At 43.3% G+C, this 26899-nt stretch overlaps 1 protein-coding gene across 2 annotated transcripts; it reads left to right on the forward strand.

Moving 5' to 3' along the window:
* The first annotated feature begins 249 nt into the window (after positions 1 to 249).
* LOC139249664 (coordinator of PRMT5 and differentiation stimulator-like) lies at positions 250 to 21980 on the forward strand. 2 transcript variants are annotated; one of them, XM_070872543.1, is made up of 4 exons: positions 250 to 451; positions 4472 to 4574; positions 10893 to 11159; positions 17955 to 21980. In XM_070872543.1, the coding sequence occupies exons 1-4, from the start codon at positions 365 to 367 to the stop codon at positions 18119 to 18121; spliced, it is 624 nt and encodes a 207-aa protein (XP_070728644.1). In that variant the 5' UTR covers positions 250 to 364; the 3' UTR covers positions 18122 to 21980. The 2 variants fall into 2 exon arrangements, with proteins under 2 accessions (XP_070728644.1, XP_070728645.1); XM_070872544.1 differs by lacking the exon at positions 250 to 451 and adding an exon at positions 458 to 735.
* Positions 21981 to 26899: the final 4919 nt, after the last annotated feature.

Here is a 26899-nt window from a genome sequence, read left to right on the forward strand (position 1 = left end):
TATACAAATGCAAGTCTTTCTTTTTCCAATATGCAGTATGCTTTTGTCTAAGTTAAATTTCAACTTCAATTTGATCTGCTATTGCTCTGCCTACGCAAATACATGTCCTATTGTATTGGCCAGGCACTCTTACTCTCGACCCAACCAAAGCCTAGTTCCAAACCGCCGCCAACCGTTGCGCACGTGCGCTTTGCCCGCTCGACCCTCGCGCGGAACTGCTCCCAACTGCGCAGGCGCGCGTCTGCTTGCGGCACGGGAGCCCGAGAGCACCCGCCCACCCCACAGACACAGAGCCTTTTGCTCAGCTTCGCAGGGCGCGCAGGCGCAGATACATTACAAAGCCGTTGGATCGGCGCGCGTATGGATGGTGTTCAAATCTCCCATCCCGCTGGCTCAGGCTCGGAATGCGGCGCAAAGCAAGCGGCTGAAACGAGCAAAGGAACGGCGGCCGGTAGGGATCTGGCGATCGTGGCGTTACCGCTTTCTCCTTCACCCCAACACACACACACACACACACAGACAGACAAAGTTTTTTTTTATAAATCCCCCCCAAAACTTGCACTGGTTATTTTCCGATTGGACGGTGTGCTATGAGATAGGCTGTGAGGGGAGTCAGAGTCAGGCCGCCGCCGCCATTGTTGGGCTGGGCTCTTCATGTGTGTAGTTCATCCCTCGGGTACAACCATGGAGGTCAGTCACCTTGTGTCACTGCCAGATGCCAATATTCTGAAAAAGGTATGGTAGCTTTAGTCGTGTAATCTTGACCCCATGTATTTAGTGTTTAGGCTGGGGTTTTCTTTGGAACAGAGGAGACTGAGGGAAGATTGATTTATTTGAGGTGCATAAAATTATTGGGGGCCGAGAGTGGACATATTTCCCTCAGCAGAGAGATCAGTAACCAGGGCATAGATTTAAAGTCATTGGTCAAAGAATGAGAGGGGAGTCAAGTAATATTTTTCATCCATATTTATCCCTGAACCAACATAACAAAAACAAATTATCTGGTCACTATCACATTGCTGGAGCTTTCTGTGTGTAAATTGGCTACTGTGTTTTCTACATTATAACACTGACTAAACTCCAAAAGTGCTTCATTGGCTGTAAAGCGCTTTGAGATGTCTGGTGGTCATGAAAGGCGCTGTATAATTGCAAGTCTTTATTTCTTTCTTTCAGAGGGTGGTGGGGATCTGGTACTCACTGCCTGAAAGGGTGGTAGAGGTAGAAAATCTCATTGCATTTAAAAAGTACTTGGATATGCAGTGGAAGTGCTATAACTTACAGGGCTACGGACCAAAAGCTGGAAAGTGGGATTAGGCTGGAAACCCTCATTGCATTCAAGTGATGTCAGCCATGGTGCAGTTGTTACACTCTTGGCTCTGAGTCAGAAGATTGTGGGTTCAATTCCCACTCTAGAGACTTGAGCATATAATCTAGGCTGACACTCCAGTGTATGGCTGAAGGAGCGCTGCACTGTCAGATTTGCCGTCTTTCGGATGAGACATTAAACCGAGGTCGTCCTGCCTTGATCTGCGACAAATTGATCGGGCTGCCTTGGTAACCAGGGACACAATGCGAGCTGAGGCGGTCCCATTCTTGGCCCCCAGTTCTCTCTCTCTGTCCCTGTATCTTGTGTGAGAGTGAACCTGGGACCGGGAAAGCCTTTGGGCGGGGTTGGAGGTAAGTTGCTGCTATGTGTTTTTCAATTCTTTCACTGTGTCCGGACATCTGCTGCGTCGCTTTCCTTATCTGATTTCCTTAACTCTAGAGAAGATTTTTCTGCAGAGGCCACATATGCTGGCCTAAGCAGAACTGGAGTAACTCTCAGCTGGCTAAACTTTCCTAAATGGCCAGAAGTGTTGTAGCTGGCTGGTTACGCCCCCTTTGGCTGAAAAAAAAAGTGACTTAAAGAAATCATAACTGAGTTACACTGGTGCAAATTGATTGGGGAAACTGTGGTTTTAAACTTAGGCCAAAAAGAGCAGCCTGCTCCAAAAAAACAGCGCAAATCACTGGGGAAAATTGAGCCCTTTATTTTATCTCTAATTTTTATATTAAAAACCCTGTCCATTAAAGTATGTTTATTTTCAACCCTATTAAAACATATATTAATTTTTTTTAAATTCTAAAATATTTAATTTCAATTAATGTTAAATATGTGAGGTGTTTTTTTATTTATTGCGTTGTGTTTCTCTTGTTTTTGGAGTTACAGGTTGGACCTCTCTGGTCTGGCACCCTCGGGACCTGAATTTTCCGAACCACGGGAGGTCACACTTACCTGTCGACAGCGCCCAGACTTATGTGTGTGTGTGTGTGTGTGTGTGTGTGTGCGCGCAAGTTGGCAGCCTGTGGGTGGCTCCCTCAGAACCCGTGCACACACTCACTGACTGACAGCCGCTCCAGCCGATCGAAACTTTTTTCTTATTAACCCTCCTCTCTCTCAGGCCCAACTAATGCCGAACCATGGATGTTTCTGGACCAGAGAGGTCCAATCTGTATTCTCATTGATTGTACGAGCTCCCATTATTATCGATGAGAATATTGCATTGTGATTGGTGGTCCAGGCCCACGTGATCCCAGGTTGCGCTTACGTTCCTGCGATGTGTGAGCCCATATGCTGGGCTGCGCATCTAGGTTTCGGACCGCAAGTCTACGTTCCTCGGGGACCACCAGGTACTTTCAGGAAAAAAAACATTTTGGTCGGAAGTCTCCGACTGCAATTTTTGGGCCATTGTGTTTTGGTTTAATTACTTGTATCTTTAAAGTTTGGTTGCGTACCCCTATTTTTGTAGTTTTAAATTGCAGAGGGGTTTGCATTGGGGGATGTTCTGCCATCGAAAACTGTACAAATGTTTGTGGAAATGTTTCACTGTCCCGTTGCATGCCCATTGTTAATGTGAAGCTTCTATCTTTTCAGTGCAATCTGAATATATTGTGTAATAACAGTAAAATAATGTTGCTGGTCCTGATGTAGATTGGGATGGTCAGAAATGTTGTTTCTGATAGTGTTGAACAAAGACCACTGATCCCAGCACTACTGACTTGAAGAATTGGGTCTTCAGGCTTTTTTTTTAAAGTGTGAATGCTGTAGACATTGTGTTAAAAGGTTCAGGATTGAACTTGATGATTTTAACTGGCAGAAAATAAAAGTATACCAGATAAAAGTTTTTATTACTTCTGCACCTTATTTCTGCACCAAACTAGCGAGGCTGCTATTGTCTGAGTTGCAACCGTGGAGTACAAAGTAGACCCAGCAAGATCAGAGTTGTACTGCAGACTGTGACTTGTACACTGCCCAGCAAAGAGCCGGGACACAAGCAAAGAGCTTCACATTCCAGTTGCTTTTTATTTTAATGTTCAGTGGTTGGCATCCGTTGCTTTCTCATATGAAACATTAAAAATACTCGAGCATATAAAGTGGCCAGGAGATTCAACTGAGCATTTAAAAAGAAAACATTTTCACTCTAGACTAGAGTTATACTCCACTCATTGCCAAGCTCAAGTGATGCTCTCTCTAATATTGACTGTGTCCGCCCCTGCCTCACCCTATCTGTTGCTGAAACCCTCGTCCTTGTTTTTGTTACCTTCATAGTCGACTATTCCAATGCTCTCTTAGCCGGCCTCCTATCTTCCACCCTCTGTGAACTTGAGTTCATACAAAACTTTGTCTCACCAGGTCCCGTTCACCCATCACTCCTTGTCTCGTCGACTTACATTGGCTTCCGCTCCAGCTACACCTCAAATTTTCGGCCATTTGTTCCATGGCCTCGTCCCTGCCAACCTTGTAACTTCCTCTGGCTCCACAATCCTCCGGGAGCTCTGCATGTTTCCAATTCTGGCCTCTTGTGCATCCGAAATTTTTTTCGTCCCACCATTGGAGGCCATGCCTTCAGCAGCCTAGGCCCTAAAGAACATAAGAAAATATAGAAATAGGAGCAGGAGTAGGCCATATGGCCCCTCAAGCCATTCAATAAGACCATGGCTGATCATCGACCTAAGCTCTGGCATTCCCTCCCTCAACTTCTCTCTCCTTTATGACCCTCTTTGACCAAGCTTTTGATCGCTTGTCCTAATATCTCCTTATATGGCTCGGTATCAAATTTTGTTTGATATGCTTCTCTGAAGCATCTTGAGATATTTGACTACATTAAAGGTGCTATATAGATGCAAGTCAATCTCCTGGACAGGTGTATCATTGCTTGACTTCATCGCATTCTGAATTTGATTTATACGGAATATTGCTTCAAGGCAAATTAGAGTAGGTCTAACTTAAAGTAGCAAAAAGTAAACTTGTATACGTTTCTGTTTATTACAGGGTGATAAATGTTACGGATAATCTGCAAAGCATGATAGTCATGCCAAAGATATTTTTCCAAATGCAGATGAATTGAGTTAAGCTTTGATATGTTAGATGGTTGTATTTTGTCCTTAACTGTTGCGTACATTCTTGATTCTTGCATTTTCTACTTTGTAGATTTTAGTTAAAGAGAATAAAGGATTATCGCAAGAGATTGAAGAGTTGCATATTAAATCAGTTTGCCAGGAAAATGGAAGATCTATATGGAGGCCTAAAGTAGGTATGCTGCATTTTCTCATTTATACATCTTTTCTGTCAGTTTAGACAGATACTAATTAAACTTGTTTCGCATGCAGCCACAGGAGTGTTTTCCATTTGCAAACAGCATTTTATACCATATTAAGGCTCTCTATTTTGTTTTTAGAACTTGAGTAAGACCTTTCTATCAGCAAGATTAGACAAAACCCAATCCTCCAGCTTAACAAGTGTTAGAAATTTGGCAGGCATAAAAGGTGAAATCTGGAGGTGACAGTGAAGGGTGAGTTGCCAACTGAATAGAGTCCCAGATGTGTATTCTCTAACTGGTTTTATATATGAAACCGTACAGGTGGCACACTTCCAACATGCTGTGCTATTCGTACCAGGATAAATCAAGCGTCACTTTCACCCATAGGATGAATTACTGGAGGGGACAGATTTAAAAACTTATCCTGTGTCTGTCAGAATAAACTTGCTGTGTGGTGACTTGTCCTGCAGTGTGCTAGAATTGTGGCTTCTGTAACATACACTGAGGATGAAAAAAACAGTGGAAATGACTGCTGCTTTGCTGAAAATCTTGGCTTCTCTCATTTTCTTTTTCTCTTGCTCCCCCTGCCTCCCCCATTATAATTGGCACATACAATACAAGTGCATTAAGTGTTTTAAACAGCTTAAAGCTGGTTCCAGTTCTGTACTGGGAAAACAGCTTTTCGCATGCATTCAAACTTGTGGGGAGGTGTGGATGAAAGCTAATGGCTCCAGGAGAATGGACCTCTTCTCCGCGCCCCCCCACTCCCCCCAAAAAATAGAATATTGCCAAACTAAAACCAATACTGCAACATCCCCCCCCAACAGTTCCAGACTTTACCCCTTCAAACACCTGGACCATAAACCTCACAGACCCTTTGATTTTCCCCCTGGATACGTTCTTACCTTGGGACCACACAGCCTCGAGATCAGTAGTCCCAGTCTCCAGCAACTCCTCCCAGTAGTTGCACATCCAGTGATCCCTTCCCCAATGTTTCCGTCCACTGCTCTAAATATCCACCCACTCCTGCCGTTACTCTCAGAGATACTGCTCCCAGATCCTGATGCCCTTCCATCCACCAGGACAACTTTTACCGGTGCTCACAGATCCCTAATCCCAGTGCCCAATACCACCCTCTCAATACTGTTATATGCTAACATTCCCTTCCTACTACAATCACATCCCCAAGATATTACTGCCGCTGCTTCCACACACTACACCCCAGCACAGTGCTGTTGCACTCCAAAACCATGCTGCTACCAATGTTGCAGCCCAGCTACCCTTTCCTGTTAATTGTAGACTCGCACTTGGGAGCAATGGAAGCCTCTGAACCCATTCTCCAACAATCTTGCACCCTTCCCACACCACTGACTTTGCGACTGGCCCAAGACCATTCTTGACAATAGTACAAAGCTTCATGACCCTCCACCTCTCACCTCCATGCTGCTACGAACCTCTTACCTGTGCCAGCCATAGCTCAGTTGGTAATACACTCACCTCTTGAGTCAGAAGGTTGAGGGTTCAAGTCCCACTCCAGAGACGTGAGCACAAAAATCTAGGCAGACACTCCAGTGCAGCGCTGAGGGAGTACTGCACTGTCGGAGGTGCCATCTTTCAGATGAGACGTCTGCTCTCTCGGGTGGACATAAAAGATCCCATGGCACTATTTCGAAGAAGAGCAGGGGAGTTCTCCCTGGTGTCCTAGCCAATATTTATCCCTCAATCAACATCACTAAAACAGATTATCTGGTCACTATCTCATTGCTGTTTGTGGAAGCTTGCTGTGCGCAAATTGGCTGCCGCGTTTCCTGCATAACAACAGTGAAAAAGTTAAAAAGTAAAGTTAATTGGAAGTAAAGCGCTTTGGGACGTCCTGAGGTTGTGAAAGACGCTATATAAATGCAAGTCGTTCTTACAATTTGGAACATCTTGCTTGCTATCGTCCTTAAAAAAAAAAGTGATGGATGAGTGCCTATTGTACTAATGAAGACCGCTGATCTACATTTCAACAAAGATATGGGTATAATCATAATTTGAACCCAAAAATAATGTAAACATTCCTTTGATACTGGAAAGCAGCGCAATTTGACGCTATCAGTAACCCATAAAATCTATCGTATTACGTGGCATAAAACAGCGGCGGTCTGATACACTACGAGCAATGCCATGGGTGATCCACAAGTATATTTTTAAAAAAACAAAGTACATGCAGTACACACTTCTCTGCAGTGTCACACAAAAAGTACAAAGAAACAGGCAGTTATCTGGAATGTACAAAGTCTGTTGGTAACTAAAAATACTGTGATTAACACCAAAGCCAGAATTACTAACCCCTGACTAACCTTGCTAATGACACTTTTCTTTTCTTTTAAAAGAAAGAAAATCAGGGTTCTGGTGCATAGCTCGAAGAAGAATTAAATTTCACATCCTTGGGAAAGGGCACAACTTCATCTTAGCATCAGAATCATATAGTGTGACAAAATATAATACTCCTGTCCTTCTAAAACAGTACTTGTCTCCTGATGCTGCTGCAATGCCACCTCTCATAGATTATAGAACAGTTCCTGCACATTGGAGGGTGGCAAATGTAACCCCACTATTTAAAGGAGGGAGAGAGAAAACTGGGAACTGCAGACCGGTTAGCCTGACATCAGTAGTAGGGAAAATGCTGGAGTCTATTATAAAGGATGTGATAACGGCACACTTAGATAATATCAGTGGGATTAAACATAGTCAACATGAAAGGAAAATCATGTTTGACAAACCTACTGGAGCTTTTTGAGGATGTAACTGATAGAATAGATAAGGGAGAACCAGTGCATATAGTGTATTTGGATTTTCATAAGGCCTTTGATAAAGTCCAACATAAGAGGTTAGAGTGCAAAATTAAAGCACATAGGATTGGGGATAATGTATTGGCATGGATTGAAAATTAGTTAACTGACAGGAAACAGAGAGTAGAAATAAACTGGTCTTTTTCGGGGTGGCGGGCAGTGACTAGTGGGGTACCACAGGGATCAGTGCTTGGGCCCCAGCTATTCACAATATATATAAATAATTTGGATGAGGGAACCAAATATAATATTTCCAAGTTTGCTGACAACACAAAACTAGGTGGGATTATGAGTTGTGAGGAGGATGCAAAGACGCTGCAAGGAGATTTAGATGGGTTGAGTGAGTGGGCAAACACATGGCAGATGCAGAATAACATGGATAAATGTGAAGTTATCCACTTTGGTATGAAAAACATAAGGACAAAGTATTATTTAAATGGTGATGGCTTGGGAACTATCGATGTACAGAGGGACCTGAGTGTCCTTGTACACCAGACATTGAAAGCAAACATGCAGGTGTAGCAAGCAGTTACGAAGGCAAATATATGTTGACCTTCATTGCAAGAGGATTTGAGTACAGGAGCAAAGATGTCTTACTACACTTATACAGGGCCTTGGTGAGACCGTACCTGGAGTATTGTGTGCAGTTTTGGTCTCCTTACCTAAGAAAGGATATACTTGCCATAGAGGAAGTGCAGCGAAGGTTCACCAGACTGTTTTCTGGGATGGCAGGACTGTCATATGAGAAGAGATTGGATCTGTATTCACTAGAGTTTAGAAGAATAAAATTCTAACTGAGTTGGATAGACTGGATGCGGAGAGGATGTTTCCCCTGGCTGGGAAGTCTAGAACAAGGGGTAGGAAATTTAGGACCGAGATGAGGAGAAATTTTTTTCACTTAGGGTGGTGAACCTATGGAATTCTGTACCACAGAATGCTCTGGAGGCCGAGTCACTGAATATATTTAAGAGGGAGATAGATAGATTATTAGAAACAAAGGGCATCAAGGGGTATGGGGAATATGGTATTGAGATAGAGGATCAGCCATGATCATATTGAATGGCGGTGCAGACTCGAAGGGCCAAATGGCCTACTGCTGCTCTTATTTTCTATGTTTCTTATGGCTGCCCCTTCCCCCTCCCATCATGAAAGGAATTGTGGAGTGGGTGACTTTGGGAACGTAGATTTATTGCAAGCGGTGGGGAAGCTTGCATTATTTAAAATCAGTACTGTTATATATGCAGACTATAGATATACTCCGTGTAGTCACTATATAGTTGCATAAGATGGAGACTTGTTACCTGATGCACTATCAATAAGGTTTACACTGTGTATATACTATGATGGCACCACTAGAGGGTGCAACTGGTGAAGAGCGGGTTTTCCTGCCCCCGTGGCAGAGGCTGTCCACCAGAGGGCACTGCGGTGGGAGACCTGAGGGTCACCTGCATAGATGTGCAGGGCTCAGTGTAAAAGGCTGCCCACCATGCTTGTGCCTCACTCTGGTGTTACGAATATAGGACCAAGGTCACTACAGTTTGAGTACAACACATTGCCTCGTGGAGTCATTCAGAAGTGCATTACAGACATAACAAGTACTAAACTAGGATGTCCTCTATTTGAAATATCTTAAGGAGGTGTTGTCTGCAATATTTATTTCTGAGAATGAAAATGAGGGGTTCCACTTTATCTTTTTGGTTGCACGCTCTTGCCCATTCTGATTCTATCCCCCTCCATATTAACAGGAGTAATAAGCTCAGTGCTACATCTGCTGGTACAGACATGCTATCTGGGAAAGTTGCATAGATAGAAAATAATGTAAACAGTAATGCTAACACTGGTTCCAATGGAATTTTCTACGAGTAAAATTATGTCTGAAGTCGTAGGAGTGATTTAAAATTAGTCTCTCAAATTGATATCAGAGCCTTTAAATTACTTTCGGGTGTCTTATTTTTCATGTGAGGATAGTATTATTACTTAAACCATTTTGTTTCCAGCAGTTGTTGTGCTGGATACAAAAAGTTTAATACATCTCATCTTCCTTCTCTTTTCACCCAGGCCACTCAATATAATAATTCAAAAAAAAACACTCTCATCTGTTACACATCAGATGTCATTGCATGTATCATGTGATGACCACAGTTAAGTATAAATAAATAAGACTATTGGTCTATATAGAAACATAGAAAATAGGTGCAGGAGCAGGCTATTCGGCCCTTCGAGCCTGCACCGCCATTCAATAAGATCATGGCTGATCATTCAACCTAAGTACCCCACCCCAGCCTTCTCTCCATACCCTTAGCCGTAAGGGCCACATCTAACTCCCTTTTGAATATGTCCAACGAACTGGACTCAACAACTTTCTGTGGCAGAGAATTCCACAGGTTCACAACTCTCTGGATGGAAAAGTTTCTACTCATCTTGGTCCTATATGGCTTACCCCTTATCCTTAGACTGTGTCCCCTGATTCTGGACTTCCCTAATATCGGGAACATTCTTCCTGCATCTAACCTGTCCAATCCCGTCAGAATTTTATACGTTTCTATGATTTCCCCTCTCATTCTTCTAAATTCCAGTGACTATAAGCCTAGCCGATCCAGTCTTTCTTCATATGTCAGTCCTGCCATCCCGGGAATCAGACTGGTGAACCTTCGCTGCACTCCCTCAATAGCATGCACATCCTTCCTCAGATTAGGAGACCAAAACTGCACACAATATTCAAGGTGTGGTCTCACCAAGGCCCTGTATAACTGCAGCAAGACCTCCCTGCTCCTATATTCAAATCCCCTCGCTATGAAGGCCAGCATGCCATTTGCTTTCTTTACTGTCTGCTGAACCTGCAGGCCTACCTTCAATGACTGATGTACCATGACACCCAGGTTGTGTTGCACCTCCCCTTTTCCTAATCTGTCACCATTCAGATAATAATCTGCCTTCCTGTTTTTGCCACCAAAGTGGATAACCTCACATTTATCCACATTATACTGCATCTGCCATGCATTTGCCCATTCACCTAACCTGTCCAAGTCCCCCTGCAGCCTCTTAGCATCCTCCTCGCGGCTCACTACCCAGCTTAATGTCATCTACAAACTTGGAGATATTACATTCAATTCCTTCGTCTAACTCATTAATGTACTGGTCTATTTTTTAACTATTGTGATTGGACTATTGGTGATGGTATCCCTCATTGGCGAATGAGATTCGCAATTTAATGTCAACTGGTGCTGAACTTTGGGAAGTTTGTCTTGTGTCCTTGCCCATAACTGGTTTGAAAGTGCCCAGACGTACTTCACTTAAGCTCATTACAGTGGCAAGTGTTATTTTATCCCTCCAGGCTGAATTTGAATGCAAGTCCAAGAGGTAAAAGGCCAGTGTTGTAAACCACTATCACTAAAAATATTATTTTATTTGTTGTAATCCTGTTAATTCACGGGTAATTTATTTCTAAATGTGCTATATTTTCATGTTTTTTAAATAGGACAGGGAAAGAAAGAACAGGATAGTACTCTTGATTCAGGTTTGCAGCACTTGGAACTGCAGACCACCTGCATCTCCTCTCGAGTAGAGGATGAAAATGAGCAAAAGGATGAAGATGAAGCTGATTACTACGATTATTTTGATGGTGACCTGAGTGACTATGAACTGTCTGTTCCCCCAGAGGCCACCCAGATATCTGGAATGGGTGTTGAGCTATTTTCTCAGACCGAGGACTGGGAGAAAGAACTCGATGAAGCTTTCCCTTATGGTAATGTATTTGTGGAGGGTTTAGAGATCATCTGTTTCCTTTTACAACTTTTGCAGGTCATGGAAATCGTTTGTCCTTTTGAGCACTGCACTTTCCGCCCGTGCTCTTTCTTACATATATGTTCGTAATTTTTGGTAGTTTTGTGTGGAAATCCGATTTTAAAAAACTATTCCAGCACAGTGCTTCTCATGAGCCAGTTTTGTTGCATTATGTTAGAGATAGCATAAAATGTCAAAAGCCTAATAAATAAGGCAAAGCTTGGCTTGTGTTTTGGGAAATATACCAATTCCAAGGTTATGGCGGTGAAATTGATCTGGGGTGGCAGCGAATTGGTAGCCGGTTTTACAATTTTTTGAAATGGCCAAATTCCGCCCCCCACCAATGTTTTTACCTGATGACTAATTGTTGTTTAGGGGTGAGGAGACAAAAGAGAGATAATCAGTGAACCTATTTAATCCATTTTGAGGAAATCTATGGTGCTTTTCTTTATTGCTGTTCTCAGAATGATCCATTTAGCCTTGGAATAAATAAATTTGTCATTTAATTCGAACAGTTTACATCAAATGTGGATGTATTTCTTTTAAAGCATTCTGGAAATTTATACCCATCTTGAGTGGAAGATCTGACGTTTTGTCCATTAACGGTTTCAACAATTCAAATTAAACATCGCGACTTACATTTGCATAATTGGTACAAATATCTCTTTGACCAATTTCTGGTTGAATAAACTTTTAAATGATGAAATTAAAATGAAAATCTCATTTTATCTGTAGAATATACCTTGCGATTTACCCCATAAAATGAATGGGTCGCACTTGCCTTTTGTGTATCTGAAAGATACAGACCATCTCAATTTGAAATCATTGAGTTTCATTATGTATCTAAATACTACATTTGTTAAACATAAATATTTGAAATTAAATCTTTGGTAGACTTTGGTAGATTGGCCAAATCAGCGGAATTCTGGTGCTGTTCAGCTCTGGTTAATGAAACATCTGCACTTGGCTTGTATAGGTAAGTGCTGTGTTGGGGATGCTCCAAAGAATACAGGTGATTCAGCTACGGTTTCAAGCAAGCCCCAAATTTATCATGGAATCTCGAGGAAAGGGCGAAGCAGGCTAGGAGGCAGACTGACTAAGTGAATAAACACTTCAGGAATAAAATCTGCATGAAAGGCTAGTTAGAGCTGGAAAAAAGTCCACTTGTTTCTCTCTGCAGTGTTTAGAAAGAAACTGTTTCTAATTATAGTATTAGGCAGTCCCTCGTTTCGGGATTGACCTGCTTCCATGCCAAAAAGGGATGAGTTCACAGGTGTTTCAATGAGGGACCTGACAATCTAGGTCCCGAACTACATACTGAAGGGTGGAAGATGCCGCCTTAGATTATTTTAATGTGGGGTGGCCGTTGCACACCAGCCACCACATGGGCTTGACAGAGCTAGGTCTTGATCCAGTGGCAAGGGTTAACCAAGACTGGAGACCAGCTCTGCTGCACAGACCTAGTGTGCACGCATGCTCCTACTATCCACAAATCACAGTGTGGGCTGGCCTGTGCTGCAGGCCCCGAACCCTCGCCTCTCCTGGGCCCCGATCACGACGCTCCTGGGCCCCGATCTCTCACTGCTCCTCCGCCCCGATCAAAAATGGAGCAGTCAGAAACAGGACATCAATTAGTCTCCTCTTATCTTGGAAACATCAAATATCAACACACTGTTTGAAATATCAAAATATTAAACTCCAGCCTAGTTGAAGGGTTATCAACATCAACAGAAACAAACGGCAACTATCAGAATGAACATGGTTCAGTCGGGATGTGATTAATAGCAACAATAATTAGTGGGGTCCCAGTGGATTAAACTAGTACCAGAAGAAGCTGACCTGCCACATATAACAATAGATAGATATGAAGGCGGCAGGAAAAGTTGAGATGGCTGTTTGTAAAAGCATACGGGATCCTTGCCTTTATAAACCAAGCATAAGAGTACAAAAGCAAATAAGTTTTGCCAAACCTTTATAACTCACTGGTTAGGCTCGATCTGGAGTATTGTATCCAATTCTAGGCACCACACTTTAGGAAGGATGTCGAGGCCTGAGAGAGGACGCAGAGTTACTAGAATGGCACCAGGGATGCAGGACTTCAGTTACGCGGAGAGACTAGAGAAGCTCAGGTTGCTCTACTTAGAGCAGAGAAGGTTATGGGGCAGTTTATTCGAGGTGTTCAAAATCATGAAGGGTTTTTGATAGAGTAAATAAGGAGAAACTATTTCCAGTGGCAGGGAGGTCGGTAATCAGAGGACACAGGTTTAAGGTGATTGGCAAAAGACCCAGAGGCGACACGAAGAAAAAAAAATGTACGCAGCAAGTTGTTCTGATCTGGAAAGCACTGTCTGTAAGGGTGGTGGAAGCAGATTCGATAGTAACTTTCAAATGAGTATTGGATAAATACTTAGAGGGGGAAATGCAGAACTCTGGGGAAAGAGCAGGAGAGTGGGATTCATTGGATAGATCTTTGAAGAGGCTGCACAGGCACAATGGGCCAAATGTCCTTCTGTGCTGTATCATTCTATGATTCAGTAACTATACAAAATGGATGGTCAGGTAAGAAAGGATACCACTAATTAAAAATAGCAGGACCTCATTATGGGATGGGAGGATAGAATATACTTCATTTCAAGAGTATAAAAAGATTGGGAAAGTGAGAGAACTTAACATTTAACAGCAAATTTAGTAACAAAACTGGAGGCAGACAAAATAGGAAATAACAAACAGGAAACTGTAGACCAATTAGCCTAATATCTGTCATTGGGAAAATGCTGGAGTCATTATTAAGGAAGCAGTAGCGGGACATTTGGAAAAGCATGATTCAATCAAGCAGAGTCAGCATGGTTTTATGAAAGGGAAATCATGTTTGACAAATTTTCTGGAGTTCTTTGAGGATGTAACGAACAGGGTGGATAAGGGGGAACCAGTGGATGTGGTATATTTGGATTTCCAGAAGGCATTCAATAAAGTGCCACGTAAGAGGTTACTGCACAAGATAAAAGTTCACAGAGTTGGGGATAATATATTAGCATGGATAGAGGATTGATTAACTGGCAGAAAACAAAATCGGGATGAATGGGCCATTTTCCAGTTGGCAAAGGGTGACTAGTGGGGTGCCGCAGGGATCAGTGCTGGGTCCTCAACTATTTACAATCTATATTAATGACTTGGATGAAGGGACCGAGTGTAATGTAGCCAAGTTTGCTGATGATACAAAGATGAGTGGGAAAGCAAATTGTGAGGAGGACACAAAAAATCTACAAAGGGCTATAGACAGGCTAAGTGAGTGGTCAAAAATTGGCAGATGGAGTATAATGTGGCAAAATGTGAGGTTATCCACTTTAGCAGAAATAATAGAAAAGCAAACTATAATTTAAATGGAGAAAAATTGCAAAGTGCTGCAGTACAGAGGGACTTGGGGGTCCTTGTGCATGAAACACAAAGTTAGTATGCAGGTACATACAGCAAGTAATCAGGAAGGCAAATGGAATTTTGGCCTTTATTGCAAGGGGGATAGAGTAGAAAATCAGAGAAGTCCCGTTACAACTGTACAGGGTATTGGTGAGGCCACACTTGGAGTAGTGCGTACAGTTTTGGTTTCCATATTTAAGGAAGGATATACTTACATTGGAGGCTCTTCAGAGAAGGTTCACCAGGTTGATTCCGGAGATGAGGGGGTTGACTTATGAGGATAGGTTGGGCCTGTATACATTGGAGCTCAGAAGAATGAGAGCTGATCTTATTGAAACATAAGATGAGGGGGCTCGACAAGGTGGATGCAGAGAGGATATTTCCACTCATAAGAGAAACTAAAACTAGAGGACATAGTCTTAGAATAAGGGGCTGTCCATTTAAAACTGAGATGAGGAGAAATTTCTTCTCTGAGGGTTGTAAATCTATGGAATTCTCTGCCCCAGAGAGCTGTGGAGCATGAGTCATTAAATATATTTAAGGCGGAGATAGACAGATTTTTGAGCGAGTAAAGGGTTATGAGAAGCAGGCAAGGAAGTGGAGCTGAGTCCATGATCAGCTCAGCCATGATCTTATTGAATGGTGGAGCAGGCTCGAGGGGCTAAATGGCCTACTCCTGCTCCTATTTCTTATGTTCTTATGTTCCTGATGGTTTGAGTAACTGCGCACTGTAACTGTAATTTGCAGTGCCATGGTGAATGAGCTTACTAAACTCTGGCTAGGGAAATGCAATTTCCTGGAAACTGCAGGCATACAGCCCTCCACATTTAAAGGGAACATTGCAAATTCAGGAGCTCAACACATCTCTCAAAGAAGCTACATGATCTTGCACTGAAAGGCATAGGACTGGGAGAGAGATTCTGTGGTCTATTTGGCCCATCCCAATGTACTGTCATGTTCTCTGACTAATATTGATCTAGTTTTCCTTGACTTCGTTCACAGTATGTACCTCCCCACACAATCTTTGATACATTCAGCATCTGCTGTGTAAAACAGTTGAATCAAAACTGTCTCCTCATTTTTCCTTTGTTCTATTGCTCTTTGTAGAGTTTGGTTGTCAAGCAGATTAAGGTTTCAATTTATTTATACCCTTTCAAATCTTAAATACCTGAATACGATTTCTGCTGAGCTTTTCCCCTGTGTAAACATTTCTTCTCTGTAACCATTCTCAGCTTCAGTAACCTTTTGGTTTTATGCTGCTGCATTTTTTTCCTGTTTATTAAGATAGTCTAATTTTCTTAAAGAAAATGATAGTTGCGTGTTTTCTTACTGGCCGGGCCCCCTGAGGAGTAGGCCATTCAATCCCTTGAGCCTGTTCCGCCATTCAGATCACGGCTGATCTGTATCGCAACTCCATTTATCCACCTTGGTTCCACATCTCTGGAAATCATTACCTAACAAAATCTATCAATCTACGTTTTGAAATTTTCAATTGACCTCGCCTCAACAGCTTTTTGGGGACGATTCCTGTGGGACACCACTAGTCACATCCTGACAATTGGAGTTTATACCAATTATCCTTACTCTCTGCCTCCTAACCAATTCCCAACCCATGTCAATAGGTTGCCTCCAATTCCACGCTTCCTTATCTACCACGTTAGTAATTTTAACAAAATTGAACTAGGTTAGTTAGATATGACTTGCCCATTACAAATCCATGCTGGCTCTCTCTGATCAGCTCATATTTGTCCAACTGCTCAGTCACTCTGTCCCTAATAACAGATTCTTGTAACTTCCCCACAACAGACCTTAGACTAATAGGTCTATAATTGACTGTTTTTTCTCTCCCACCCTTATATAATGGAGTGACAATTCCTGAATATTCCAAGGGGCACGTGACACAGATAAAGGGGGAAGAGAGGGAAGTTAAAGCAGTACTACACCAATCTTGGATTCATTGATTCGGCTGTTTGTGCGACCTTGGGCCCAAGTTTCCGCCCTCTAGAAAAACGGCGCACCTCCATAAGGTATGCCGACTTTCTGGAATAAAAAGGGTGCCGAAAACTTACCTTGTGATTCTCCGGTCTCCTCGGGACGTCTTCGTGCTCGGCGTGGCGCAGCACAAGGAGTCGGGGGCAGAGCAAGATCCCGGCGCTGAAAACAGTGCCAGGACCTCTGCACATGCGCGCTAGAGTCTGCGTGCATGTGCAGTAGCTCCTCGCCCTCGAGGCTGCATGGGAGGGGCCCGACCCTAGCCCTGGCCAAATGGGCTCCCCGGGCGAAGATCGGGACTTGAGCCTCCCTCCCTCCCATTCAGCCTTTCCTCTCCCTCCCTCCCCCTTCCTCTCCCTCCCTCTCCCTCTTCTCCCTCCCTCTCCCCCCCCCCCCCCCCCATCAGAAACACAGACACTGATAGAGACAGAGAGAGACACTGACAGAGAGAGAGATACTGGGGGGGGCCCGTCCCAGCACGCTGTTGGAGGGCTCCTGGTGCTGCAGTAGGATGAGTAGAAACTTAATTTTTTAATTTTTAATTTTTTTGATTGATTTATTGATTTATTTATCATTTATTATTGATAGCTCTTTATTTGTAAAAGTGCAGTGTTTAATGTTTGTAAACTTCCCTCCCCCCACCCCCATCTCTCGTTCCCTACTTCTGATTTATAAGTGTAGACAAGGTTTTTCTGAGTGTACAAAAATCTATACTTTTCCATTCTAAGTTAGTTTGGAGTAAGCTTTCGCTGCCTAAACTTGCAAAACAGGCATAAGTGACTGGACACGCTCCCTTTTTTAAAAAAAAAATCTGTTCTAAAATGAAACTATTCTAATTCACTGGAACTGGAGCAAACTAAATGCTGAGAATTGCAATTTCTAAGATGCTCCATTCTAAACTAGTTGCTCCCAAAAAATAGGAGCAACTCAGGCCAAAACTTGAGCCCCTTGTGAGCAAATTGGCTGCTACATTTTCCTGCTTAACAGTGCTACTGGTTGTAAAACCTGACGATGTGCTTAAGTGCAATTTCATTCTGGTTCAAAAAAGGTCCAAAAGTGTATTACAGGCCATTGAAAAATACATGGTTTAAAAATGTTTTCTATTTACTTTGTAATTGAGTTTTGTGATTTCAGAAATGTTCAGTAAAATTTCCACTCGAGAAACGTCCTTTCACCCACCAGCATCAGATTCCTGCAGGAGAGGGAACATTTTAGGAGGATTATTGCCCTCCGTGCCGACAATTTATCTTAATTCATGTTAAGATGCTCCCGTTAGATTCCTGACCTGTAAATCTTTTATTTAAATAAAAAATAGCTTCTGTTTTAGCTGCGGTAATGTGCTTTCTTCCAGATGAGGATGACCTAGAAATAATCGTTGGGAACAATAGTTGCAGAGTGCAGCTTGTTTGGCGGGACAGCGAGACTTACAACCCGAGCTGTGATCATGCTCCCTCATTAAGGGCAAATGCAGTAGAAATTCCCACTGTGCAGGGACAGTTTGATGATGCTGATGAATAAGGTCTGGAAATCTCACCCTGTTGGAAGAAAAAAGATAGACATCGTTTTGTCATTTGGAATTGAGATTTTTTTTAATATCTCAAAATGTCAATGTTCTATAAAAGCAGGCTGCCTTTTTGTGTTGCTGTTCATCGGCTTATCAGGACTTCACCAAGGAAATTCAGAATTTTCATTGGCGCTATTTCTTTTTGGAATTCCTTCGACAGATGTGGAAAATTTTTCAACATGCAAACAGCCAGAATGAAGAAAGAAATGACATGGTGGTTTCCTTAACAGGAATATACACTTAGTGAGTAGGAGTGAATGTGATGGGTATGTTTTTCTTTTCCTTTGCCAAAGTTATTTTTAAAGACATTCTATTTGGTGTCTTTTATTTTTAAGTAACGTACAGGCAGTTTTATTTGGAATTTTTGCAGATAAGTGCTTCTTCATTCGATACAACGCGTTAATTTCCCATTTATAATGAGAGGGAGTGGAGATATTGAATAACAACTGTTGCTTTTTTATAATGGAGCAGTATTTGTCTTAGGGTTTTGTCCACTTTATTATGCACAAGGAAATGCTAGCTCTGCTTATTTGTGTAGCATGTTCTTTTGGCTCATTAGAAAAATGTTCCTTCGTTGTCTTAACCATCATTTTTACACTTTTATGATGTCTTATACAGTCCAGCTTTTGTATAAATTTAGTCCAGTATTTTTGAAGAAGCATACAAATAATCAGTCTTGAATTGGTTGAGGGTCTTTTGTTTAACCAGTAATTGGAAGAACCGTACAGCCCAGTGAAATACTGAGTTTGATTATTGCCCTCAGCTGAATTAACTGATCTCAGTCTGGACAAGAGTTGGAGTTCTGCATTGCCCTCAGCATCTGGGGCTACGGAGGGGAAAATTGGCCAGGGTTCCTGCTTTTGACCAGTAACTCAAGTTGGAAGTGGTTGTGGTCAGGATTAGGCTTGGCTCTAATGCCCCATTGCAGTCTAATAGCACGTCACTGCTCACTGTTCCAGGCTCACTGATGAAGAATGACCACTTTGACAATGAACTGAAAGGCGCTCATGGACCATGTCTCAGCAAGGAATCAAGACCTCTAGGAGGAGAATGTTGGTGCAAGAATAAAGGGGAGGGGGGGGGAAATTAATCATATGTCAGTTGGTTTAGTCCAGGAGCTGCTGTTTACAAGTGAGCTTCAAGATTTGCCTATCTTACAGCGGATCTTTTGATCTCCATAACTTTCATCCCTCCACTTTTAAAGTTTTTATCCCATTGGATCTCAGATGGACTCTCTTGCTCTATCATTTACCCCAGTACAATAACTACCTCCATTGCCTCAAATTGAACGTACATGCTGTGCAACCAATCTGGCAATTCACTGAGCTACTTTCAGTATCCAGACCTGACCCATACACTTCATCTTCATTCTGCTCCTCACCAAGATTTCTTGCTGTCTTCTTCTGGCTAAATGTACCCACCACAACAACATTTGTTTTGGAGAGTAGAACTACCTCTGAACTATTTACTGCTACTAACCATCTTCCAAGTTCTAAATTCAAGAAATTAAGGGACTTTGGGCTGGATTTTCGGCTTTAATGATTTTGAGGCGGTAATGGCGGCGGGGCGGTAACGTTTGAGCCCAGGAACAGTCTGTGCCTCAGTAATTAAGATTGGGCAGCTGGGCCCTTAGTCAGGGGGCACAGTGCTATGGGAGGTGTTGTATATCTCTCGAGCGCTAGCATGGGACAATCCCGAGCTATGCTCCAAGAGATGCCTGGGGAAAAAAAAAATTAATCAAAAATCCCACCAAAACATTGCCCATGAAAAAACAATCACACTTACCTTAGGAGTCCATTACTAATCTTTCTGCTGTCAATATCGTTGCACCACCTGATTTCCCAGGTGTTCACAGCGGAGCGCGCTTTGGGGCGTACGAATCGGGCTGAAGTCAAAACTCGCGCCGGTATCGCAACCAAGGGCGTTGCACACTGGCGCAGCTCTTCCGGGCGGTGCTGCTCCACGCCACTGAAAAACTGGATCCAAGGATCCCTGCAGGGCGCTGGAGGCTGATCGCCCACCCAAAAGACTTCGCCGTCGCTCCAGGGTGAAACATGGAGCGCAGAGGACCCGATAATCCGCCCCTTCATGTCCAAAACTGAGAGCATCTGCAACAGTGTCTTTGTTCTCAAACTTCTGTTCCCTGCACTGCTTCCTCCTTCCTTCCCTCTTCCAAAGAACCTGGCATCTCCCTTTACTCAATACTTTTGTTCCATTCTCCTTCCATCCATCTCACTAGACTGATCTAGTCCATAAAGCCCAGCATCTTCTCCCTCACCTCCAGCCCCCCTAACTCTCCCCAGCTCCCAATTACCCCTGCTTAACCCCCATGCTTGTCCTTTCTTCAAAAAGGGACATCATCACTCTATCTCCAAAAAAAAATTCTGCTTCACACACAACATTTTGATCTCTATGATTATGATCATATCTCCCTCAACTTCCATCCAGCAATTTGCCACTGTACTTGTGATCTGTTTTTCCTTGTATTTTTCTTATTACTGTTTGTGAGTACAAACTTATAGGGTAGGTCGGGATATCTGATGACTTGATGAGAATTAGGAGCAGGAGGAGGCCATACAGCCCCTCGAATCTGCTCCGCCATTCAATAAGGTCATGGCTGATCTTCAACCTCAACTCCACTATCCCGTCCGATTCCCATATCTCTTGTTTCCCCTAGAGTCCAAAAATCTATCGACCTCAACTTTGAATATATTCAGACACTCCGCATCCACAGCCGTTTAGGGTAGAGAATAGGGTAGAAGAAATTCCTCTTCATCTCAGACCTAAATGGCCATTTCCTTATCCTGACACACTTCCCCCTAGTTCTAGACTCTCTAGCCAGGGGAAACAACCTCTCAGCATCTACCCTGTCAATCCAATCGAAACAATGAGATGTTCCTCCAACCCAGCTGAATTTACAACCCTAGGGTCACTTACATAGAAACAAGGTGCAGGAGTAGGCCATTCAGCCCTTCAAGCCTGCACCACCATTCAATAAGATCATGGCTGATCATTCACCTCAGTACCCCTTTCCCCTTTCCTGCTTTCTCTCCATACCCCTTGATCCCTTTAGCCATAAGGGCCACATCTAACTCCCTCTTGAACATATCTAATGAACTGGCCTCAACAACACTGCGATAGATAATTCCACAGGTTAACAACTCTGAGTGAAGAAGTTTCGCCTCATCTTGGCCCCTTATAAGAGGTGGGTGCCTGGCCTCTACTGGGGAGAAGTGCTGAGACTGAGATAGGAAATTGCTGCAGCAAGCCTGAGGCCTGCCACAGCAGTAACAAACAGGTAGCTTCCAGGAGAAATTTATCTCTACCGTCTGAGCTGGCTAATATTCTGGTAGTCCTATCACAGGCCTTCTCTGCCGGCGCCCTTCGTTTATTTCGTCCACAGGTTTCTAAACACTGGGCACTTGGGCCTAACAATTGGCCCTTGCGTGCAGTGTCCGACTGCCTCTAATGCCAAGTTATTTATCTCTGATGTACAGATGGCCAGGAGCCAAGACAAGTGTCTGGGAAATGGGGGGGAGGTGGGGACGTGACCAGGTGTGTCCTTAAGAAATGTTCAAGTCTGCTCTACTCCAGATCTGCTGAAAAATCCAGCCCATATATTCGTGTAAATTGTGACCATAGAATTATAGAGCCTTATAGCACAGAAGTAGGCCGTTTGACCCATCGTGTCTATGTGACGCTTTGAAAGAGCAATCCAATTAGTTCCATTCCACTGCTCTTTCCCTATAGCCCTGCATTTGTTTTCCTTTTCAAGTATCTGCATAAAATAAAAAATCAAAGAAGCGAGGTGGGGAGAGGGATGGGTGGGGGGGAAAGCATGTTCAGGTTTAGGTTGACTATCAGAAAAATAAAACATTTTACAAGAGCAACAGTTTAATTTCAACATTCCTTCATTTACTGCGGCAATTATCCCTAATAAACTTAATAAATCTTCCTTGTTGCTTGTTACAGTTTGCTGTAACATTTTTCTGACTGGTTTATTATTTCCTGTTTTAGGGCATTAATTTGGGATTTGGAACATTCCAGTTCTAATTAAATAATCAGCTGTCTCATGGTGCTGTATTCTTTTGACTTCCATTGATGTGTAGGTGTTGCCAAAACCAGTATAATTCAGGAGTATATGTCATCCGCATTTTAAACTGGGAGGTAAAGTAGCTTCAAAACTCTAACTAAATTGAGCATTATTTCAATAAAAAAATAGCAAGTTCAACATATTAGATCTGTGTACTTCAAATAATGAGTTAAACAATGTATTTTTGTCAGGAGCAATAAATGCGCCATATAAATAAATGCAAGTTCGTTCCATTTTATTCGAATATACATTTGGAGGCATGACTATCCTCACACCATTTCCTGTAATTAATGTTAAACAAGATGCCCATTTGAGATCCACATTATTAGGAAATCGGCTGTGGTGGTAGGTGAGTTAAAGGGACCATGGGAGTGCATGCAAAATAATTGGACAGAAATGACCCTTGGCACACTAAGAGAGCGGGGAAAGAGATTAGGAGAAATTCCTTTATACTGTAGATTATCGGAGCATGGGATGCTTGCCACAAGGAATGGGTGAAGCAGAGGGCACTGCACCTTTTAAGAGAAAACTAGATAATTGAAGTAGAGGGAGATGCAGGGTTATGGGGAGAGTGTGAGGCAGTGTCATTAGTTTTGGATTGCTCTCGCAAAGAGTGTACTTGGTGCATGTAGCCCCAGCCGGGGGTCCCCGCTCATAGTCTGCCGATGCACAGGAAGCGGCTGCGCTGAGTCTCCTTCAGACCCAGGTAGTACGTGCGGTTCTCTTGTGCCATGCATTTGCTGTAGCAAAGAGTCTGCAGAGGCTGAATGGCCTCTTTCTGTGCTCGGAACCTCTGCGGTTGTACTGTACAGTTCTATTTTTGCATATAACACTAAATGTACCGACAACCCAGGTGTAACGCCGGTGGGTGAGGAGCTATTCCACCAGCTGCCTGTAGACCCCCACCCTTTCTGAGATTTTCCACCAAAAGTGATGGAATGTACATTATGGCCCACCATAAAATGGGTTGGCATAAAGATGTTATACATCCTATATCCTCTCATTTGTGCTGGACTGATGCTAGAAATTTAACTGTTCCTGCTGTCTACGGCTGATATGGGGCAGAAGGAGGACTCGATATTTTTTGCAGCCTTAGAGCTGGGAATAGTGCTGCAGTGATATGTGCACACAGTCAGCAAATACAGTATTAAAGTGCAAAAATGCTTTAAAAAATCCATTCTTTTTCTTTGTCTAACATGGCTGTGATTCGTTAGAATGTTTATTTCCTAATTAGCAACAAAATGCAGGTGACAGAATTAAAGCCTTGACAAGTTTTCAGTGTTTTTTTTTGGAAACCAGACTTCAAATTAGAATGAGGAAAGACACTAATGTGAAACTTCCAATCTTGAGTATGGAGCAGGTGCTAATTGGTTTTCCATCCATTGGAACAAAAGAGGGCTGATGCCCACAGATGGGCAGTTTATCCGGTGCTGCTGCTGTATGAACCTGTTCTAAAACAGTAATGGGTTCTAAACAGTCAGTCTCTCGTATGAATCGCTTTTGCACACAGTGGCAAGGTACATTTAAGCATCGTTGCTCTTCACTACTCTATATCTGATTGGTGTTTTGTGTACTAAAAAGTGACATCAAATGAATGCTGTGTACGGATTTACTGAAATTAAATTCTTACCAAATGGCACAGTGAGTTTGTGCAATAAGTACCTGAGCCAAAAGGACGCTAGGTTTTGTTCTTGGTCTGTGCAGAGTTACATAGAAAACATAGAAACATAGAAAATAGGTGCAGGAGTAGGCCATTCGGCCCTTCGAGCCTGCACCGCCATGCAATGAGTTCATGGCTGAACATGCAACTTCAGTACCCCATTGCTGCTTTCTCGCCATACCCCTTGATCCCCCTAGTAGTAATAAGGACCACATCTAACTCCTTCTTGAATATACCCAGCGAACCAGCCTCAACTACTCTCTGCGGCAGAGAACCCCACAGGTCCACCACTCTCTGGGTGAAGAAGTCTCTCCCCAAACGGCCCACCCCCTATCCCTAGACTGTGACCCCTGGCCCTGGACCTCCCCCTGCATCCAACCCGTCCAAACCCGTCAGAACCCTAAACGTTTCCATGAGATCCCCTCCCATCCCTCCGAACTCCAGCGAACACAAGCCCAGCCGACCCAGCCCTCCCCGACATGTCAGTCCCGCCATTCCGGGAATCAGTCCGACGAACCCTCGCTGCACCCCCCCAACAGCAAGAACGTCCCCCCTCAAGTCAGGAGACCAAAACTGTACACAATACTCCAGGCGCGGCCCCACCAAGGCCCCGCACAACTGCAGCAACACCTCCCCGCACCCAAATCCCCCCGCCACGAAGGCCACCCGCCTTCCCAACCGCCCGCTGCACCCGCAGCGCCAATCTCCAATGACCGATGCACCATGACACCCAGGTCTCGCCGCACCTCCCCTTTTCCCAATCTGTCACCACCCAGACAATAGTCTGCCTCCCAATAGTTAGCCGACTATAACTGGAATGTTGGTAGGAACACTGGGCCTGGGCTAAGGTGGAGAAAACATGCCACAGTTTCTGCCACCTTTGTCATCCAGTGACCCTGCTAAAAGTACAAATGCATGGATGCTCCCGTGAGGATACTATCCATATTAGCGATTGTGTCTTCAAAAACCAGACTACCCTCACTGCTAATGCTCATATCTAGTTGTTGACCACTTGTGTGAGATGCCAGAAGGAGATTGTTGCTCATATAACCCTCCCCAGAAAAGAGTCGATGCTTTTAAGATATAACAGGAAGGGAGCAAAAGTAGCAAGAAAAGAATGGGCTGGATTTTTTTTTTGACTGTGACTTCTGGCCCATCCCTCTCACCAACACGTCAACCCCTATCCCCAATTGCCAAGAGGGGACCTGTCAGGGCACAAGAGATGGCGATGCAGCATGGATAACTTTAGAACTAGAAGAGGCGTCGAGAGATCTTTAAAGGAGCAGAAGAGAGTCCGGAAGGCGACACAGCTTTGTATGCCTTGGCATGACCGCGTCCAAGGGATACAAAAAGGTAGGGCAAGATTCAAGAGAAAGTAGCTATTCCTGCCACTGCACCAGAGCTACCACCACCTTTCACCAGGCGGTCCCAGGGAGTGGCACTGAAAGGGATCGGCAGGAGGGAAAAGGGTCAGGAAGCCTATTGTTTATATGGGGCTGGTAGAGAAGGCGGGCAGGAGGGATATCAAGTTGGACTCTCACCGTCCCATTTTCCCGCTGTTTCCACTGCTAGAGGAGGAAAATCCAGTCCCCAACATGTTTAGGAAGTCTCAAATCTTTTATAATTTATTTTAACCTAAAGAAAAAAACTATAGATATGCAATTTCTTTTTAAAGGCAGCACGTTGAACCGTAAACACTCTGTTCAAGAATGTAGTCACAAGGTGCTTCTTGTAATCAAATTGTCAACAGTTCAGCTGCCAAAGTACAGTTGCTTCTTTCAGGATCTCACATGGGCACATGTGATGTCTGCTCATATGACAGGTTCTGCAACAGCATGGTGTAATATCCAGAAGAGTCAGGTGGGTGGACAGAGATCTCAACACAAAGTCCCAGTGCTACTGCAATTTTGTTTTTGCAGATTTCCGATATCTTGCCAACTTTTATTTTTCCGGGGACATAAGCAACAGTCAGCTGCCAGCCACGTGTGCAATGTTTATTATCAATTTTTGACCGGCTTTTGGGAAAAAAAACCTGAAAGTAACTTGAAGCGTCAACTACATTTTTATTGTCGGTTTGTTTAAGGGAGCTGATATATGTATCATTTTAGCTCCTCAACGTTGATGGGGACGAATTCCCTCTTGTCACTGTAACTTCAATGGAAGTTCAACAGAAACCCTGTTTACGGACGTAAGCGGAATTTCTGCCACATTTACAGCAATGAAGCGGGGAAATTCACCCCCACCCCCATGGAATTTTCAAACTTTTGTAATTCTGAGTCTACTTTTTCAATCTTCTGAAATTGGTTCATTACTAAAAATGCTAATTTGTCACGCCAGTAACTTGAAAATGTGTTTACCAGATCTTTTAACAAGTACCTCTCCTCACCATGTAGCTACTTGCCTGTGGGGAACCATTTTGCACTGAGACTTGAGTTGGCCCTTGGAATTCTTCAAACACCGAGGGCTAGAAATTGATCTTTTGGTAATAGCGGTATATTTTTCGCCAAAAAGGCCTTAAATTGACAAAAAAAAATGCGCCCTATGGTAAAAATCGGTATTGCACAAGTATTCGCGGTGGAAACAGCGGTCCTCGCCAACTTTAGTTCGAGTCCGAGTACCGCTAAAAACACAGGCGGGGGGAGAACACAAAAAAAATTGCAAAAAATCACAAAATATTGACGAGACACTTATCTAGTGAATCGCTGAAAAAGAATTAAAATATAAAAACTTTAACTTACCTTTTTTGCAGGACTTCATACTTACCGCTGTTTCTGGGGCTGCAACGCAGGCTTTTCTCGGGTGTTTTTTTCCGCCCAGATTACGGCTGCACTGAACGACCAATTTAAAGTGATATCGCTTTTTTCATCTTCCGCTTTTCATCGGTATTTCAAAGCAGCTGCCACACAACTTTGGCCAATTTAGGTGAACATCTTTTTTCCGTCAAAAAAAGGCGAAATATCGCAGAAAAAACAGGCGCAA

This window comes from Pristiophorus japonicus, chromosome 2, assembly GCF_044704955.1.
Source record: "Pristiophorus japonicus isolate sPriJap1 chromosome 2, sPriJap1.hap1, whole genome shotgun sequence".
Lineage (NCBI taxonomy): Eukaryota > Metazoa > Chordata > Chondrichthyes > Pristiophoridae > Pristiophorus > Pristiophorus japonicus.